This window comes from Trachinotus anak, unplaced genomic scaffold (genome assembly GCF_046630095.1).
Source record: "Trachinotus anak isolate AG129_WGS33_773 ecotype Australia unplaced genomic scaffold, CSIRO_AGI_Tana_v1 ptg000011l, whole genome shotgun sequence".
NCBI classification, from domain to species: Eukaryota; Metazoa; Chordata; class Actinopteri; order Carangiformes; family Carangidae; genus Trachinotus; species Trachinotus anak.
Genome location: NW_027273862.1, coordinates 26,541,249 through 26,559,190, shown reverse-complemented (window position 1 = coordinate 26,559,190; position 17,942 = coordinate 26,541,249). Strand labels below are relative to the sequence as shown.

At 38.6% G+C, this 17,942-nt stretch overlaps 1 protein-coding gene and 1 long non-coding RNA gene across 4 annotated transcripts; one reads left to right on the top strand and one right to left on the bottom strand.

The window, feature by feature from the left end:
- Positions 1-4,297: 4,297 nt before the first annotated feature.
- LOC139628438 (alpha-1,3-galactosyltransferase 2-like) lies at positions 4,298-9,918 on the bottom strand. Of its 3 annotated transcripts, XR_011692778.1 has the most exons (7): positions 9,600-9,917; positions 8,814-8,906; positions 8,431-8,508; positions 8,255-8,350; positions 7,623-7,760; positions 5,165-7,257; positions 4,298-5,131 (listed from the first exon to the last, which is right to left on the bottom strand). XR_011692778.1 is itself a non-coding variant. In XM_071490112.1 (6 exons), exons 2-6 carry the CDS (start codon positions 8,843-8,845, stop codon positions 6,573-6,575), a joined length of 1,029 nt encoding a protein of 342 aa, XP_071346213.1. In that variant the 5' UTR covers positions 8,846-8,887; positions 9,600-9,918; the 3' UTR covers positions 4,298-6,572. The 3 variants fall into 3 exon arrangements, 2 of the variants coding, with proteins under 2 accessions (XP_071346213.1, XP_071346212.1); XM_071490112.1 differs by having other exon boundaries at positions 4,298-7,257; positions 8,814-8,887; positions 9,600-9,918; XM_071490111.1 differs by having other exon boundaries at positions 4,298-7,257.
- A 4,970-nt stretch (positions 9,919-14,888) lies between these two features.
- On the top strand, positions 14,889-16,953 carry LOC139628082 (uncharacterized). The gene is made up of 3 exons (XR_011692680.1): positions 14,889-15,025; positions 16,475-16,548; positions 16,748-16,953. It is a non-coding gene; the product is annotated as an uncharacterized lncRNA (long non-coding RNA).
- Positions 16,954-17,942: the final 989 nt, after the last annotated feature.

Genomic DNA, 17,942 nt, shown 5'->3' with positions numbered 1-17,942 from the left:
CCATACAAATATTTTGCAAACCCCATGGAGTGATTTTGCTATAATGTATCTCCCAGTAAAGATAAGTTACAAAGACTGTGTCAGCTGTGGATGGATCTCTCAAAACACAGATGGAGTGGTTATTGAGAGACAAAATATATGGGCTATAATCCCAAAATGACAGGGCACAGGGGTATAATTCTTGAATACAGTAATGTACATTTGGGGTTAGGAGCTTGAACAAAAGTGGTACAAATCTTGGATTAATGAGGGACTTGAGTAATTTCTGGAGTACATCATCACACAAATATGGGACTTATTAAATTAAGAACTAACCTACTGCAAAAACTAACAGAAAATCTATCCATATAACTAAAACTATGGTAGAGATGTAGTTGTTATAGAGGCAAACCCTGACAATAAACATTAAGTTAATTTCTCCTTTCCTCTGAAATGCCCAGTTGTTATTCCAGTGTTCCTACAGTGATGTTTACTTCCGCTGTACCTATTTAATAAATTTGCAGGTGTCCTACATTAGCCCTTTTTCCCCAAACAGTTTTGCTTCCCAGAAGGCCTACTGTATCCCGTAGCTAGCCAGTATTTAAATAGATATTTAGGAGACCAATTCATTTCTCTGTTCCTCTAAAAGGCTAAATTGTAGGTCTCTTGTTCCTCAGTATTGGTGCTTAATGCAAATATAAAATTAAACACACACAAATCACAGGCTGTAGAGGGTTACCCAATGAACCCCAATGTCAAGTGGTCCAGGGAAGTGGGGAAGTAACAGAGTGAAATAAACCGGGGAGAAGGACTAACCAGGAAACCAAGGTAAGGTCGCAAATAAAGTAATTTATTATAGAGTAAATAAGGTAACCGAGATCCTTTCACAGAAACGGAAAACGGGCTCCGGGAAACAGGTGGAGCTGGTAAAACCTGGAAAAAAGACAACAATCAGGAAACTTTAAGATGAGACGAAAACAGCCTCCCAGCCACAGCGAGTAACACGCACGCACTACCTCGTATACACACTCAGCAACGTGGCCCACTGGCCAATAACAATAATTTGACTGTGTGATTTGTAGTTGTTTGTGACCTGTGCTAGCTGCTGAAGAGGTTGATGTCATCCTTGTTAAACTGTGCATGTGTATAAAATAATTTGCTTTAATAAGTGAGTAGACTATTGTAGCCCACAGAGGCTATTTTAATGGCAAGCATACGCTCATTTTATTAGGAACACCATAGTAATACTTGGAAGGACCCACCTGACTTTTCAAAACAGTTCCTTGTGTCATTGATTCCTTATTCCATTTTTCTTGTTGATCGTTTGATTATTGATTAATCTATCAGTTATTTTTTATGATTAAGTAATTGTTTAATCTATAATATCTCAGAAAATAGTGAAAAATGCATCTCGATGCAGCTCAATGTGAAGTTACTTGTTTTATCTGACCATCGAATTAACAATAAAAATCAGATAAATTGGCAAATCCTCAACATTTAAGTAATTTGAATAAAAGAAAGTTTGTTATTTTTTCTGGATAAATGAATCAAATGATTAATACACTGTTAACATTTTGTCGACTATTTTAATAATTTACAAAACATTTCATCACATCTAACATTCCTCTAGAGAATACAGATGGAAGTATACAGTATTGTTTATATTGACGTATAACATATTCATAGGTATTGATTACTACTAGTACAGCAAAGGAAGAGTTGATGGCTGCATATTGCACAGACTACCGAATAGTGTAAACAGAGCTGTGTGTGTTCAGTTAGTACTATGCATGCCAGACTGCTGCCTCATTCGAATGCACACAGCAACTATGTGTGAGAAAACCTGACGTACAGATAGAGGTGACTTGAGGTACTTGTGGTGGGTTGGGAGGTGATATCAACTGCTTCACTCACAGGTGAACCCCTGAGACCGGAACTAGTACCTTTGAGATTCAGAGTCAGGTGAATAAGGGTTGATGGGGTGGGTTTAATCTAGGGGTGGAAGATGTTCTCAGATACTTTTAGTAGAGAGACTACACAAATTAGTCACAAAAGGGTTTTTTTGCATCAGAGCACAAATATTTATCTTAACTTTGTCCTCACTAAGGAGATAGCGTTGATAAAAACTAGCTCTCATTCAAAAACTCTTTAGATAAGGATAAAAAAAACCCACCATGTCATCCAGCTGAAATCTGAATCTGTAAGTAATCTGAAAGTAACCGGTAACTCCTTCTATGAGTGGAATGAAAGGCTCAATATTTCCCTTTTTAAACAGTATATGTAGAGGACTGTCTGCTTAAATGGACATGCTGAAATACCAGTTGAAAGCAACTAGCAAAAGCTTTCATGTTTCATTCCTCATGAACAAACACATGCTGTCTGTGTTCCCTAACCAGGCCCTACTGTTTCCATTTTCAGCAGAAATTAGGGCACAAACCATTTGTGCTATTAGCTAATTCTTTCTCTCCAGCTCTATTTTGACACAGTCAAGTGAAACAAAGTCATTTTTTTGCATTGTTTCTGTAATTAAGACCATAGCTCTTGAGAGCCACCATGTTCCAATCCCTTCGTGTTGTGTGGGCAATGCACAATTTAGGGTGCACAGCCCAACCATGGAAACAACTGGGGAAAAGTCTGTTTAATGTGAGCAAAGCAGATATCTTACTTTTTTTTTTTTTTACAACTGTGTAGTGTGTCTTGAGCTTTGTTTGAAATACTGTGCACAGACAGTGCTGCCATTAAAGCTCAGTGAAGAGGAGCTAGAGAGAAGGTGCTGGAAGTAAAGCACTCTTCCTATTGTGTGGTTTAGCTAGTTTGCAAACTTCCTGGTAAAAACAAAGGTGATCCTCTTATGACTGACACTTAGCAGTCATGAACAGCCATGAACAGTATAATAATATAATATTAGCATGGATGCTGTTTTGCAAATCTTTAAGGCTTTTCTCCTGTTTATTGATATCACTGTAGTTGCATCTTCCTTTGTCTGGAAAGTACTTTGTGCCCATTGCCCCTATCATTGTGGGCTTTGAGCACCACCATGTGGTGTTTTTCCAAGTTGTAAGTTTGTGTACAATCTACTCAGTCCCATCTAGTATTTGGTGTGACCTGTACAGGGCATCAAGTATTTTTTTTCCTGTTCATCATTCATAGTCAAATTTTCTTAAAATGTGTAACAAAAAAATATGAATCCATCTCTTTCTATATATGAGTGTCATTGTCTTGACAGAAAGAATCAAACTACAGCACAAGAGAAATTACCTTTGATTACAAAAGGTTTTACAAGGCTTTCAGGCCTCACTGGACAAAAATTACTTAATGAGATGGAGATTTGTTTGCAGTGTTGTCAAAAGTAGTAGTAGAAGTGCAGTGAAACTGAGTGAGAGTAATTCATAAGAATTATTTGATGCCATCCAGTTGGATATGATCCAGTGGAATATGACCTCTTAATCATGGTGGGAGAATCTATTATATTACAGTACCACACACACATAGATGCATAAGCACACACACACACACACAAATGGGTTGAGGGTTTGATGTTGTTTATCACAGGTATACTTGACACTAGCTCCCTCAAGTGGTATGTGGTGAAACTGCACAATTACTGTATTCATTTTTCTTCTTTTCTGGCACTCACTCTTTGCCTTTCAAATTGGGAAGCTGTGGTGCACTGTGTATTCAAGCCTTTACTGGCTTAAGGTACATACACTTCCTTTGACTGGAACATGTTGCATATAACTTTCCCACAAGCTCACATTTTGTCTTAAACCTACCTGTCAGATAATGGGAAAATACAATCTTTAAAAATGGTTGGTATCTATTAACAGACCCTTAAACTAAAATACCTCATTCGGATAATATGCTACAGGCAATACTGCAAGTACCTTTTTGATAATATACTGCCCTTTTCTTGCTGGTATGTCTTTGACAGGGTGAGTGCTAAGGTGGCAGGGTGTGCTGATTTACCAGATGGTGGCAGTCTATGAATAATGCATCATTGTCTTCAGGCAGACAGGTCCAAGCTGATCTGAGGTCAGCTGAATGACACAGGTGGCTGGTGTGTGGTTCGTGCTGAGGGTTGGGTGGGCCAGCTGGGGGTGAAATGGGCAGACTGGTTCTTGACAAGTAATACTCATTTCTATCTCACTAAGGTACTGCATAGACAACACAACACAATTTTAATGGCAGTACAGGCGCACCAAAATGTTATTGATATTCATCCAGTAGTTGTTGAGACATATCCCTTTAATGTCAACATCATTTGATTTAAATAAATAATAAATAAATAAATAAATAAACTAATAGCATTTCACCCTTTGTCCTGTCAATATAAGAGGTCCAGATAAAATATGGCAAACAAAACAGAAGTCTTAATATCTTACTAGCTTTTAGTATTAGCATAGAGCCTCAACCTTAAACCTATATCTCATAAGCAGATGTGCTGCTAAATGCCACATTGCTACACTTCGTATTACAAAACCTGGATTATTGGTTGAAGAGAAGAAGACACATTTGGAACTGGATTGCATGTATTCATCCCCGCTATATATGAGATATTGATTTTGTGTGAAAAATGAGAGACTGCCTTGCTACTCTTTTGTTTTGTGCTGTGCCCTCTCCCATTCATTGTGTCCCGTAGCCTCTCTCTCTCTGTGTATGCCTACTTTTTTTCATAGATTTCACACCTGCTTTTCTCAGACACAATTTCCTCTGCTGCAGTGGCCAGTCGGCAGTGATAAATCAGGTGCAGCAGCTGTTTGTGTAATTCGTATTCCCTCCTCCAATGTTTTAGGCCCAAAAAACAGGGATATCTTAAAATACATATTTTCCAATAATTGTTAAAATTCTGAATATCAAATGTGATAATCGGCTGACCCCTAATAGAAAGTAATAGCCAGTTTTATAATTTGGAACAGCTGCAGGCAATCAGTGTTACAGCTGTTGGTTTTAAGGTTTTGTTTGTGTGTGCCATTTCTAGGAACCACTTTGATATTGTTTTTGTCATCTCAATGTCTCTATTGATATCAGGCCATTGCTGTGCCAGGTTCTCCTGATTTTAATTTGCCACTGGAAGCATCATTTGGAACAGAAGGATAATAAACATGAAGTATACCTTACAGTTTTCATATAAACACATTTTTTTAAACAATTACTAAAGTGAAATCCAAAACATTGGAATGTATACATTCTTTGGTCATCATACAGTAGGTCAAGACTGCAGCAATTGGCTGTGTGATTTTAAACAAAACAGTCTCTCTACGAGAAGCACAGTGCATCTCTTACATCATTGAAGCATTAGAACTGTGGCACAATAAGTCTTGTGACAGTAATAACTTTGGGGATGTACTGTGAATTAGAGTTGTTTTTTCCATGTTTACTGTTATATGTGTGATTATGAGGAGAAGTTGTGTTCATAATAGTTTATGGTAGATACAAATGCAGGACACATTTTGTTCATTGCCGGTATTGTAATGGGGCTGGAGTGTCAGTTGTCCGCCAGCAGGTGACTGTGTCAGTATGTGAGCACTGTTCATGCAGGGGGCGTCACGGAAGTCTCCATGAAAAATATCCACTGAAGAATGTGTAACACTAGACTGAGCCTGTTTGGTAACTTTCTGTGCACCAATACATAACAATATTGTATATCCTGTGGAATTAGGAAAAAGATGTATTTAGTAGATTCCACAAAGTGTATAAATATTGGAACAGTCATGACATGGTTATGATCAGTCAAATCACGGTTATGTTCTGAGGTTTAATTCAGTGCTAAGTATCAAGGACTGCCAGGATGGAACTTCCTCATCCCGCTGGCAGGTGAAGGTCATCGCCTTCTCTCACTCGTAGATTGATCCAGCTCAAAGGGCAAAGAAAGTGGTAGTTTAGGCAGATTCAGCAGACGTTATGGTTTCTATGGGGTGAATTTTTTTTTCTTATTTAAAGTGCTCTCCATCACACATGCAACTCAAGCTTAAAGGCACCAAAACAACACAACGACTCAGAAATAATCTCAGAAAATTAACCCATGTCAAAACCCTCCTCTTGGTTTGGTCATTTCACCATGACATCACCAAGACTATAAAGACCAGAAAATGCTGGGCAGTCTCCTCCCAAACACTATTCCTGCATGGTGGGCCAGAAAAAAAAGAATTTACAACTGTTAGCAGGAACAAAGGAACAATGTTCAAAGCTGTAACATAATAAAAGTAACTGAAACTAATTTGTGACTGTGTGTTAACTTAAATCTACTTCTGTGCTTGATGTGAACTGCAACATATTACTAACAAACCTTTGATAAGCAATGTTACAAAAGCAATGGTAAATCAAGGTAAACTGAACACGTGGGACTGGTTAAACCTGTTGTATTTTTCATTGGAAGTGTGTACTGATAGGGAGTTCTCACCCACTTTGTCACAGCTGTGCATATTGTTCAATAATGTATTTGTCACAAAGTACTTGACAATTAAAACATTTGAAGGGGAGCACTGTATATACAATATCACTTAATAATACATGCAAGAAAGTCTCCTCAGTAGACAGTAGGCAATCTTGCTTTTTTTCAATTATTTAAGTCATGGTTTCTTCTTCTAGTCACTCTATGAAGTACGAAGTTCGTCATAATGTTTTGGTGCCCATAACAGGCGTGTGACATGTATGTCCTTATTGTCTCCAATTGTCTGGTCCCAACAATACTCAGGGGAAAGCAGCTTGCTTGGTTTGTGCAGCCAGAAGTACTTGTTTAGGTGACTTTCATCATGCCACAGAGCCTCCACATTATTTAACTTGTCCTCCATGATGTTCAGATAGCAGGCATCTAACAATTTCTTGACATTTTCCCAATATCCTCCAAAGATAGCAGCATGGTAGTAGAAATCTCCAGTTTCCATGAAGGCTTTTGATTTGGGGTTTCTGTCATAGGTGAACATCTGCTTTGGAGATTTGTAATAGTGAGCGTGGAGTAAAGCCACAGAATCCCCCAGAGCCTCTGAGCCAAATCTCCCTTTAAACTCTTGATCCACATCAAAGCAGAAGACGTAATGGAAGTGATGACAAATCTCTGATTCTATGGCTTCTGATATTGCCTTCATGCGCATCATAGAGATGTCCTGCCACCTGGAGTGCTTCTCCACATAGACAACCTTGAGGCTTCGCTGAGGACCAAGCTCAATATTTGGTACCTTCTCTGGCAGATCTGTAAACACGTAATATGTCACTGGTAATCCCAACATAAGGTGTTGTTCTGCAGAGGTAAGGAATGTCTTGAGGTACGCATCAAGATACCTTAGAAAGAGACATGAGATAATAAACAATTTTGCTACAATCATTTATGATGAAGTAAAAAACACTATTAACCACCATTAATAGCATTTTTTAAATGTATTTCATTATCCTTGACACAACTATTTTTTAGCTTTAAGTCTTTCAGCGGTGGCATGATTTATTTGAGTCTGAACCCATGTTCAGTGGTCCCCACTCCTTATAACGCCACGGGGTGGGGGGTGGTGGGGGGTGGGTGGGCTTCTGAATCTGCACCCAGGTATGGGAAAAGCATATTACCAAATCTTTAGGAAAAGTGCACCCAGACTGAATTGTCAGTATGAAAACATTGGTATTCTTGCAAGCACAATGTTTACGGAGAAACAAACCTGCCCACAGCAAACACAGTGACGGCCACAGATGAATGGTGTTGGACATGAGTTTGGTCATACAAATTAGGGTCAAACATCCCCTCCCAGATGATAGGAGCATTCCAAGATGTGATTGTCTGAACCCCTGGTCTGGCCCTGAAATGAAAGATGAAAACGAAAATAATGTTAAATGGAGTGTTGTACATTTGAGCCATAATTTCCTTCTCAAAATACTTACTGCGTTGTCCAGTGTTATTTTAGTCAATGACACTAATATCTTGTAATGCCTCAAACAAAGGAGGAAACAACAGAAGCAAATGAAATCAGGTGAGGTAGTTATGGTTCTGTCTTCTCAAATGATGAGCTCTATCTCATGGATGTCATGATTGTGATATTTGTAATGTTGAGATAGTTTTCTCATAATAATGAGATGTTAAAATTAGTAAATTAAGACTTAGAATTAAAATGATGGAAGTAGATATAATGTGTACTTGGTCAAAATAATATGTAATGTATAAATTCAAATCATCATCACTACATTTTTTTTTTTGGTTATGGTGATGAGCATGTTGTTTTTAAATATATCCTTAAAATCAAATGACTGGACTTCTGAACCTATGCAGCCAAAATGAAAGGGTCAGACCTCTTACCCAAAGTTAAGCGTGTCATTTAAACTGATATTCTGTCTCAGTTTTTCTTCACTGGCCTCCAGCAGGGTGCTCCGAGGGATGAAGCTCGAAAAATACCTAGTAGTGAAAAATGACCATCATTGTGAGACTTCAGTGAAATCTTCTCGAAGAGCAATAATGAAGCCTTTGGTGTTCACCTTAAATATAAGAAGGTCAAGCTGAAATAAAGCACTAGAAGACAGCAGATTCCAGCTGTCCTTGTCTTGTTGAGCACACTGGAACAATGAAAAAGCAGACAAACAGAAAAGAAATCCCTTCAGTCAAACCTATATTATTTAATAAATGACATACAGTGTATGATTGTTAAGTTTAGTTCAGATCTTTATGGTTGCACTAGAGAAAATTCTTTTTTTGGAAAACATTAACACATGAAATATAACTTACAAAAAAATACATTTAAAAAGCACAGAATGAAGAGTGCATGATAAAAACTGCAACACATTTTAATCACGGGTGTGGATTTGGTGGACTGCACACAGAAATTATTTGAGATATCGCTGAAAGGTAAGAGTCAGTTTACCTCATAGCTGTGAGAATGTGAACCCCCTTCATTTTCCAGCAGACAAACTGAAATAAGGTGAAGGTCTCTGTTGGCTAGTGGATAAAATGGCACCTTTAAGAAAATGACATTGCGTGCACACACATAAATAAAAGGAGTTACAAAGACCAACTGGTATTTTCTATAATTAATTTTCTTTTCAATAAACTATCTGTTCACTATCACTTTGCCAACAGACATTTACATAAAAAAGTTGTTTGAGGTGCAGACAAATACAACAGCTGTGTCCAAATCATTCGTTCTTAAATGTATTCACCACTTGCAGTGTGATAGACACTCAATAGCTTCCATGTACCAGCTTAGTGAGCAATAATTTCCCATTTTAATTTTGACACAGACTAGAGAGCCAGCATGAAAGTAACACTTTTCAGATAAACATAATTTTAAAGGATAATGTAAGATAACAGAAACAAATTTTTAATATGTTCAACAACTCTTGTATGTGTTCTATACCGAGTGCTATTTCGTAGATATAATTTAACTTGCAGTCTTGCAAATGATAATATGTAATAATAATAATAATAATAATAATAATAATAATGATAATAATAATAATAATAATAATAAATTTGCTAAATTAAGTTTCATTTAGCTTCCTGAAATGGCACCTGTGAACTTTTTTACACAGCAGACAGTGGCTTATTTTGTTTTGACCAAGGTCTCATAACTAGTTGCAACATGCAGGTGAGTACAACAAAGCGACAAAATTGTTAGAAAAAGGTAAAAAGAATTTGGAATTATACATACCTCAGCGGAGATTGTTTTCAATGCTATAAACTTAGAGAACAATAAAAAGGATCCAAGTTACTCAGGAGGCTGTGGTGATTGCCAAGCTGAATCCAAATTACAATAGACTTACAGTTAATGCCAAATGATCTGTAAGGGATCCGCCCAAATGCAAAAAAAAAAAACAAAAAAAAAAAACAACCCGCAGATCCTCATGACTCATGTCCGCATTGAAAATTATTTGACTGTAAAATAACAGTAAGATACTGGCAGAAGAGACATGATTATCTTACTTTTATTTTATGGTGAATGTAATGTATTTACAGTTTATAACTGTATATTGGATACAGTATATGCCAGCATGTTACTTTCGCATTTAATTCCTTATGAATCCCCTGATTTTTTATTATTAAAAAAAAGTTAACGCAAGAGAATACACATTCAATAAAATATTGCTGTAGTATATTACATGTCTTCAGTACAAGAACAGAGTAACAGAACTGTATCACAGTCTAGCTTGGAAACAAGTCTTTTGCAGTAAATATGAACTGCATGACAGCAAACGTGACAGGGAGAAAGAGAGAGGAGAAAGATGGAGTGACCAGTGAGAGAGGACAACTGCAGAGTTTCAGGAGAAGCTGCCTGGGCCAAAATTAAATACTTCACTTGCGCACACACACACACACACACACACACACACACACACACACACACACATACATATGTGTCTTTATGGTTGCACTAGAGGAAATTCTTTTTTCAGAAAATATAAAAATATGAAATATAACTTATAATGATAATACATTAAAAGGACTGGTACCATGCAAGCAACCCAAAATGAAGAGTGCATGATAAAAATGGCAACACACCTGGTGTGGTTTCGGTGGACAATACACAGATTATTGGTAATATTAATATTAGTTAACATTAGAGATATCACCAAAGGGTAAGAGACAGTTTACCTCACAGCTGTGAGAACGTGAAACCAATGTCAATGGATGGCTTAATAGCACAATATCTGTCAGGACAGTGTGTCCCAACGTTCCCTGGAGCTGTGCCTACTGATCATTGTGACCTAGGGTCCTCCATGGCACAACAGGCAGCACCAGGGTTCCTACGCCATATTGAAAAGTATAAAAAAGTATGGAATTTGATTTTAATATTTTTCGGATCTGGTATATATATATATATATATATATATATATATATATATATATATATATGTATATATATATATATATATATATATATATATATATGTGTATATGTGTGTGTGTGTGTGTGTGTGTGTGTGTGTGTGTGTGTGTGTGTGTGTGTGTGTGTGTGTGTGTGTATGTATGTATGTATGTATGTATGTATGTGTATATATATACACATACATATATATACATATATCTCTCAGAGTTCACAAAAGTAAGTCAAATAATGTTTTCAAACTGTGTTAGAAGTACATCAGTGGACTAGTTTTAATGTGCTAATATCAATGTCAGGCCGGTGGAGTGAGGCAAGCCCACACCTTATTCCACTCTGGGCAGCAGGGAAGACATGAGGGGAGAAACATGTTAGGCCTAAACCGGTTGTGTGTAGAATATCTTATGTTGTCTGGCTTGAATTTCTGGGTGTGTGATCCTGATTTATTTCAGGTCTGTTGCTCTGCGCGGTGAAAGGGGTTGGCCATTCGGTTCATTGGCTGCTCTTTGCATGGAATTGTTTGGTTTGATTTGTTTTGTTTGTCTTTGAGGGTTCTCTTTTGTCTAGTTCACCCTGGCAAGTCAGCTGGTATCGGGCAAACAGATATGGATATTTCCACATTCTTTTTTTGTTTGTTTTTAGTCTACTGCCTACTTCCCCCATTAGTATTTACCTCAGGTCATCTCCCAGCTAGCAGTTAAGACAGGCTTAAGGTGTGATGGGGTTTGTTCTTTGAAAATAATCACGATCAAAATGTTAGAACGGTTCACAATTATTAACAAAAAAAAATGGGTGGGGGGGTGCTTGAAGAGCAATAATGAAGCCTTTGGTGTTCACTTTAAATATAAGAAGGTTGAGCTGAAATAAAGCACTAGAAGACAGCAGATTCCAGCTGTCCTTGTCTTGTTGAGCACACTGGAACAATGCAAAAGCAGACAAACAAAAGAAATCCCTTCGGGTTGTCGGCACCCGCGGCATTGGTCGCTTCGGCCTGGCGGCCTCTTTAAGTCCTGTGTTTTACTGTGTGTGTGTGTGTGTGTGTGTGAGATAGATGTTAATTGGGGAGGGGAAATTTATGTTTATATTTTGTGGTGTGCGTTCACTGGCCTTATGTGAGTGTCCGCATGCAATTAAATGTTTAGTTGAGTTGTTTTGTTTTGTGGGAATTTAAGTTGATTGCAACTTGCAATTAATAATTTTGGTTAAATTGTGTGTGTGTGTGTGTGTGTGTGTGTGTGTGTGTGTGTGTTGTGGTTACTTTTGAGCATGTTGCAGATAATGGCAGATAATAGCACAATATCTGTCAGGACAGTGTGTCCCAACGTTCCCTGGAGCTGTGCCTACTGATCATTGTGACCTAGGGTCCTCCATGGCACAACAGGCAGCACCAGGGTTCCTACGCCATATTGAAAAGTATAAAAAAGTATGGAATTTGATTTTAATATTTTTCGGATCTGGTATATATATATATATATATATATATATATGTGTATATGTGTGTGTGTGTGTGTGTGTGTGTGTGTGTGTGTGTGTGTGTGTGTGTGTATGTATGTATGTATGTATGTATGTATGTGTATATATATACACATACATATATATACATATATCTCTCAGAGTTCACAAAAGTAAGTCAAATAATGTTTTCAAACTGTGTTAGAAGTACATCAGTGGACTAGTTTTAATGTGCTAATATCAATGTCAGGCCGGTGGAGTGAGGCAAGCCCACACCTTATTCCACTCTGGGCAGCAGGGAAGACATGAGGGGAGAAACATGTTAGGCCTAAACCGGTTGTGTGTAGAATATCTTATGTTGTCTGGCTTGAATTTCTGGGTGTGTGATCCTGATTTATTTCAGGTCTGTTGCTCTGCGCGGTGAAAGGGGTTGGCCATTCGGTTCATTGGCTGCTCTTTGCATGGAATTGTTTGGTTTGATTTGTTTTGTTTGTCTTTGAGGGTTCTCTTTTGTCTAGTTCACCCTGGCAAGTCAGCTGGTATCGGGCAAACAGATATGGATATTTCCACATTCTTTTTTTGTTTGTTTTTAGTCTACTGCCTACTTCCCCCATTAGTATTTACCTCAGGTCATCTCCCAGCTAGCAGTTAAGACAGGCTTAAGGTGTGATGGGGTTTGTTCTTTGAAAATAATCACGATCAAAATGTTAGAACGGTTCACAATTATTAACAAAAAAAAATGGGTGGGGGGGTGCTTGAAGAGCAATAATGAAGCCTTTGGTGTTCACTTTAAATATAAGAAGGTTGAGCTGAAATAAAGCACTAGAAGACAGCAGATTCCAGCTGTCCTTGTCTTGTTGAGCACACTGGAACAATGCAAAAGCAGACAAACAAAAGAAATCCCTTCGGGTTGTCGGCACCCGCGGCATTGGTCGCTTCGGCCTGGCGGCCTCTTTAAGTCCTGTGTTTTACTGTGTGTGTGTGTGTGTGAGATAGATGTTAATTGGGGAGGGGAAATTTATGTTTATATTTTGTGGTGTGCGTTCACTGGCCTTATGTGAGTGTCCGCATGCAATTAAATGTTTAGTTGAGTTGTTTTGTTTTGTGGGAATTTAAGTTGATTGCAACTTGCAATTAATAATTTTGGTTAAATTGTGTGTGTGTGTGTGTGTGTGTGTGTGTGTGTGTGTGTGTGTGTGTGTGTGTTGTGGTTACTTTTGAGCATGTTGCAGATAATGGCAGATAATAGCACAATATCTGTCAGGACAGTGCGTCCCAACGTTCCCTGGAGCTGTGCCTACTGATCATTGTGACCTAGGGTCCTCCATGGCACAACAGGCAGCACCAGGGTTCCTACGCCATATTGAAAAGTGTAAAAAAGTATGGAATTTGATTTTAATATTTTTCGGATCTGGATAAATATGGAAAAAGAAAGGAAAAAAAGTATTTAAATTGATCATACAAGCAGAGTGTTTTTCCTGGCGTTTGGTGGAGGCAGCCAGTGCAGCCAAAATATTTACCACCATGAGCCCAAGCAAGCTTGATGTCAGTGAAAGCAAGGCACAGTGTGGAGTGGAGACTTTAGTTCTCTTTTCTAGTTCCCTGGCGAATTATACATGAACATCCCTTCTGTTACTGTTACTGTGGGGATTGGAGGTGTAGGTCTTTTTTTTTTGTTTTGGCTTTTTATTCCTTTATTTATAGAAACAGTGAGGAGAAACAGGAGAGTTTGGGAGAGAGAGAGAGGCGATGACATGCAGCATAGGGGAAGTTAGGACTAAGCCTTAACAGCTCTACCAGGTGAGCCACCGAGGCGACCCCTAAGGTGTAGGTCATTTAAACTGTACTGCCCCCTGTTTTATTATTGCAGCTGCAATAAAATGATGTGCTGGGTTGTTTAATGATTTACATGAACTGCAGCTACAGTCTTCTGGCAACACAACAACCATTCAGAAAGTGATCGGAGTGATAAACCATGTTTAGTTGGTGGAAGACCTAGCCACTAACATAGCTCTAACATAGCTAGAGTAGCGAGGTGGGAGATGAAGTGGAGGGATTTCCACACGGTACATTTATTCAATTCAAGTACAGACCATACGAGGCCAGGTCCCATGGCACTCCTCTACACACAAACAACAAAATGTTCGTGGCTCACAGTCTTCACCAACGGCCCACATCAGTGAAATCAAGAAGTCGAGAAAAAAAAGACAGACACAAGCATGACACCTGCAGCACTAAGCGGTAAAACAAAAGGGAGGCACCACCCTGTGATGTTAACTGGTAATGTTCTATGTAGTACTCTGGCTGTTACAACAGCAGACTGGTCATACGCTACAGCATTACATGAGTGAGAAACTAGTAAGTAAAAAGCAGTTTAAAAAGGAGAAATTAAGTTTTAAGAAATATCAGTATAATGTCATCACACAGCTGAACAGAGCAGGTTGTAGCTTTAAAACAAGGACATTTTTAGCAATATGACGTGATTCCATAGCATGTTTTAATAATTAATATATCTTCATTGATCTGTCTGTTCTGTGCTGGTGAAGAAGTCTGCACCCAGATACCACTAAATGTGTTTATATTGAAAACGCTGAGACGACAGGGGCAACTGCTCGCTGCATCTTAACAAGTATAATAACTCTAATTCTAGAATCTGATGTTTTTGTTGTGATTCGATGCAGTAGTTTTTTTTTTCGATGTTTTGTTGACAACGTGGCCAGACACAATCATAAAGTCATGTTAGCTCTTCTCATTCTTATCTCTCTTATGATCGGTCGAGGCCTGTCTGCGCCTGTGCTGAGGAGGTAGGTCATCTTTACATACTTACATTCTCAGGTGTCCTCACCAGGTAATGCAGCTCCCATTTGTTGTCATTTGTTACTCTAAAGAAACTTGATTAATTGAATTATTTTCTCTATTTCCAGTACAGCAATGGTTCGCTCAGTAAAGGTTAAATGATGTCTGGGGCAGGGTGATGATGATACACTATAACGCTAACACTATGCATGAAAGGTCCCTTATTAAATAATAATTTTGATTATAATTATCCAGGTGCTATATTATTACTGTGAAAGTATCAAAGAGAAATGCACACAGCACTATTCAGAAACTAAGCCTTAAAACGAGCCGTCAGGACTTCTGTAACTTTATGATGTCACAATAAAGCATTCACCGCTCTCAACCATGCCCCAACATCAAGCCTTGCAGGATTTGGTTTCTCCAAATACACTATATTGCCAAAAGTATTCGCTCACCTGCCTTGACTCGCATATGAATTTAAGTGACATCCCATTTTTAATCCACAGGGTTTAATATGATGTTGGTCCACCCTTTGCAGCTATAACAGCTTCAACTCTTCTGGGAAGGCTGTCCACAAGGTTCAGGAGTGTGTTTAATTTGTGACCATTCTGCCAGAAGCGCATTTATGTGGTCACACACTGATGTAAGGCCTGGCTCTGGCTTTACACCACTGCATCCAACGCTTTGCATTGCACTTGGTGATGTATGGTTTGGATGCAGCTGCTCGGCCATGGAAACCCATTCCATGAAGCTCTCTACGCACTGTTCTTTAGCTAATCTGAAGGCCACATGAAGTTTGGAGGTCTGTAGCGATTGACTCTGCAGACAGTTGGCGACCTCTGCGCACTATGTGCCTCAGCATCCGCTGACCCCGCTCCATCAGTTTACGTGGCCTACCACTTCGTGGCTGAGTTGCTGTCGTTCCCAATCGCTTCCACTTTGTTATAATACCACTGACAGTTGACTGTGGAATATTTAGGGGCGAAGACATTTCACGACTGGACTTGTTGCACAGGTGGCATCCTATCACAGTACCACACTGGAATTCACTGAGCTCCTGAGAGCGACCCATTCTTTCACAAATATTTGTAGAAACAGTCTGCATCCCCAGTGCTTGATTTTATACACCTGTGGCCATGGAGATGATTGGAACACCTGATTTCAATTATTTGGATGGGTGAGTGAGTACTTTTGGCAATATAGTGTATTTATCTGAAATCTGATCAGTCAGAAAACAATCACCGACCTGTTGTTAGAGCTCCAGAGAGAAGCCTAGAAGAGGGGATGTAAAACTACATTGAGATGATTTTTCTTTCTTAAAACCACAAATATATACTCTTATGGATATCAAATTTGAAAATGTAAAAATTTGTGTGACATGGACTGTTCCCTTTGAAAACATTGTAACTGGAGAAACCCTGTCACTAGTTTCATCTAGTGTTGTCTTCTTCTAGCCCAGCTGATGAAAATACAGCAGAGTTGAAGCTGCTCTTTGACCCCAGCCTCCTCAAACAGCACAGCCTTACTGGTGATAAGACACCCACATATCAGTTTATTAAAGTTTCCCTATCATCTGCTACCTACCTCAACAATGTGGTTTTCCAAACAAGATACTAAATGCTTTGCATCCAAGACAATGTGACACTGAACAAAAGCAGTACTCATAAAACAGAGAGAACAATGTGTCGTGTGTATTTATTTCCATTCATCTGATTGTGTTGCTGCAGATTACAGGGAGAGGCCTCTCCTTCCTCCTCTGCCACATGATACTGAAAATCCCTATCAACCAAATCTTGAGGATGAATACTACTAACAGAAACACACACATCCTGATGCGAAGAAAATAAGCTGGTCTCTCCTGCATGGATGATTTCCTGTAAGAAAAATAAATAAAAAAACATGGAAAAATTGTGCATGTTTCCTTCCACTTTTAACCTATTGAGAACCATGGAAAATTATTATTTAACAATAATGTTATTTTATCCCAAGCTGGCCATGTGTGCATATCAAGTAAAAGGAACAAATGATTACTAAGCCTTTGCCCACATTTTAGCAGATTCATCAGCACTGTTTTATTCAGTGTGTGATCTAGGGTGCCAATGGACAGGTAAAGGACAACCTCCTCAGCCCTCGGTGATCATATCAGCTATTGGCAATTTGCTTATAAGATTAGATCATGCAACCTTTGCGTGTTCAGTTAACTACCCTCTCAAACTTCAGAGACGGTCGGGGTTTTGCTTATAGACATGAGCTTTAGAGGAAATTGTCGTTATATTTCTGTGTGGGTTTTTTGGGTTTTTTTTTTTTTTTTCCTGCTTGGATGTCTGACCCCTGAAACAGAAAGTTTAAATAGTTCACAATACAGCAGACTGCAGAGAGGGACAGAAGTGTCTTTTGGTTGAGTGTTATCTCTCATCATGACATCATTTTTCACTCATCTAAAGTAGCTTCCTCCCTTTGTTTAATTAAATCAGAACTACATTAAAACATAGCATGTCACACAGGCTAATAATACCAAAGTTTAATAATACAGTGCATGGTCTGAACTAGCGTGAGGCAAACAGTCCTGAGCTCCTCCAGAAGTCTGATTATAGCATTTCTAATTCAATGTCCATCATCAGTACTTATAAATGTATGTGTGCAGCTCTGCCCCAGTCTGTGTGTCTGACTTGTGCTTAATCTGCAAGGTGTTTTTCTGTTCCATGGGCCATGAGCTGCTCTCATGTGTGGTTTTGTTTGCCTGGGCAAAATTATAGAGTGTGGATTCTGTGAGCTGCTCTCAAGAAACACTTTTTTTGGAGTGCACCTCTGGTCAGAGCTCAGCAGCCTCTCTCATCATTTCTGCCATGCAGTAAAGAGAAATATCTGCAAAGTAATTATGAAACTAATGTAATTAGTTGCCGATGTAATTTTTGTGATAGC

Bases quoted from the DNA above. Each gene is read 5' to 3' on its own strand.
- LOC139628438 (XM_071490112.1), bottom strand. From the start codon at position 8,845: ATGAAGGGGGTTCACATTCTCACAGCTATGAG. The intron at 8,509-8,813 runs GTAAACTGACTC...TCATTGTTCCAG, and splicing joins CACATTCTCACAGCTATGAG to TGTGCTCAACAAGACAAGGA. The intron at 8,351-8,430 runs GTGAACACCAAA...TTTCACTACTAG, and splicing joins TTGACCTTCTTATATTTAAG to GTATTTTTCGAGCTTCATCC.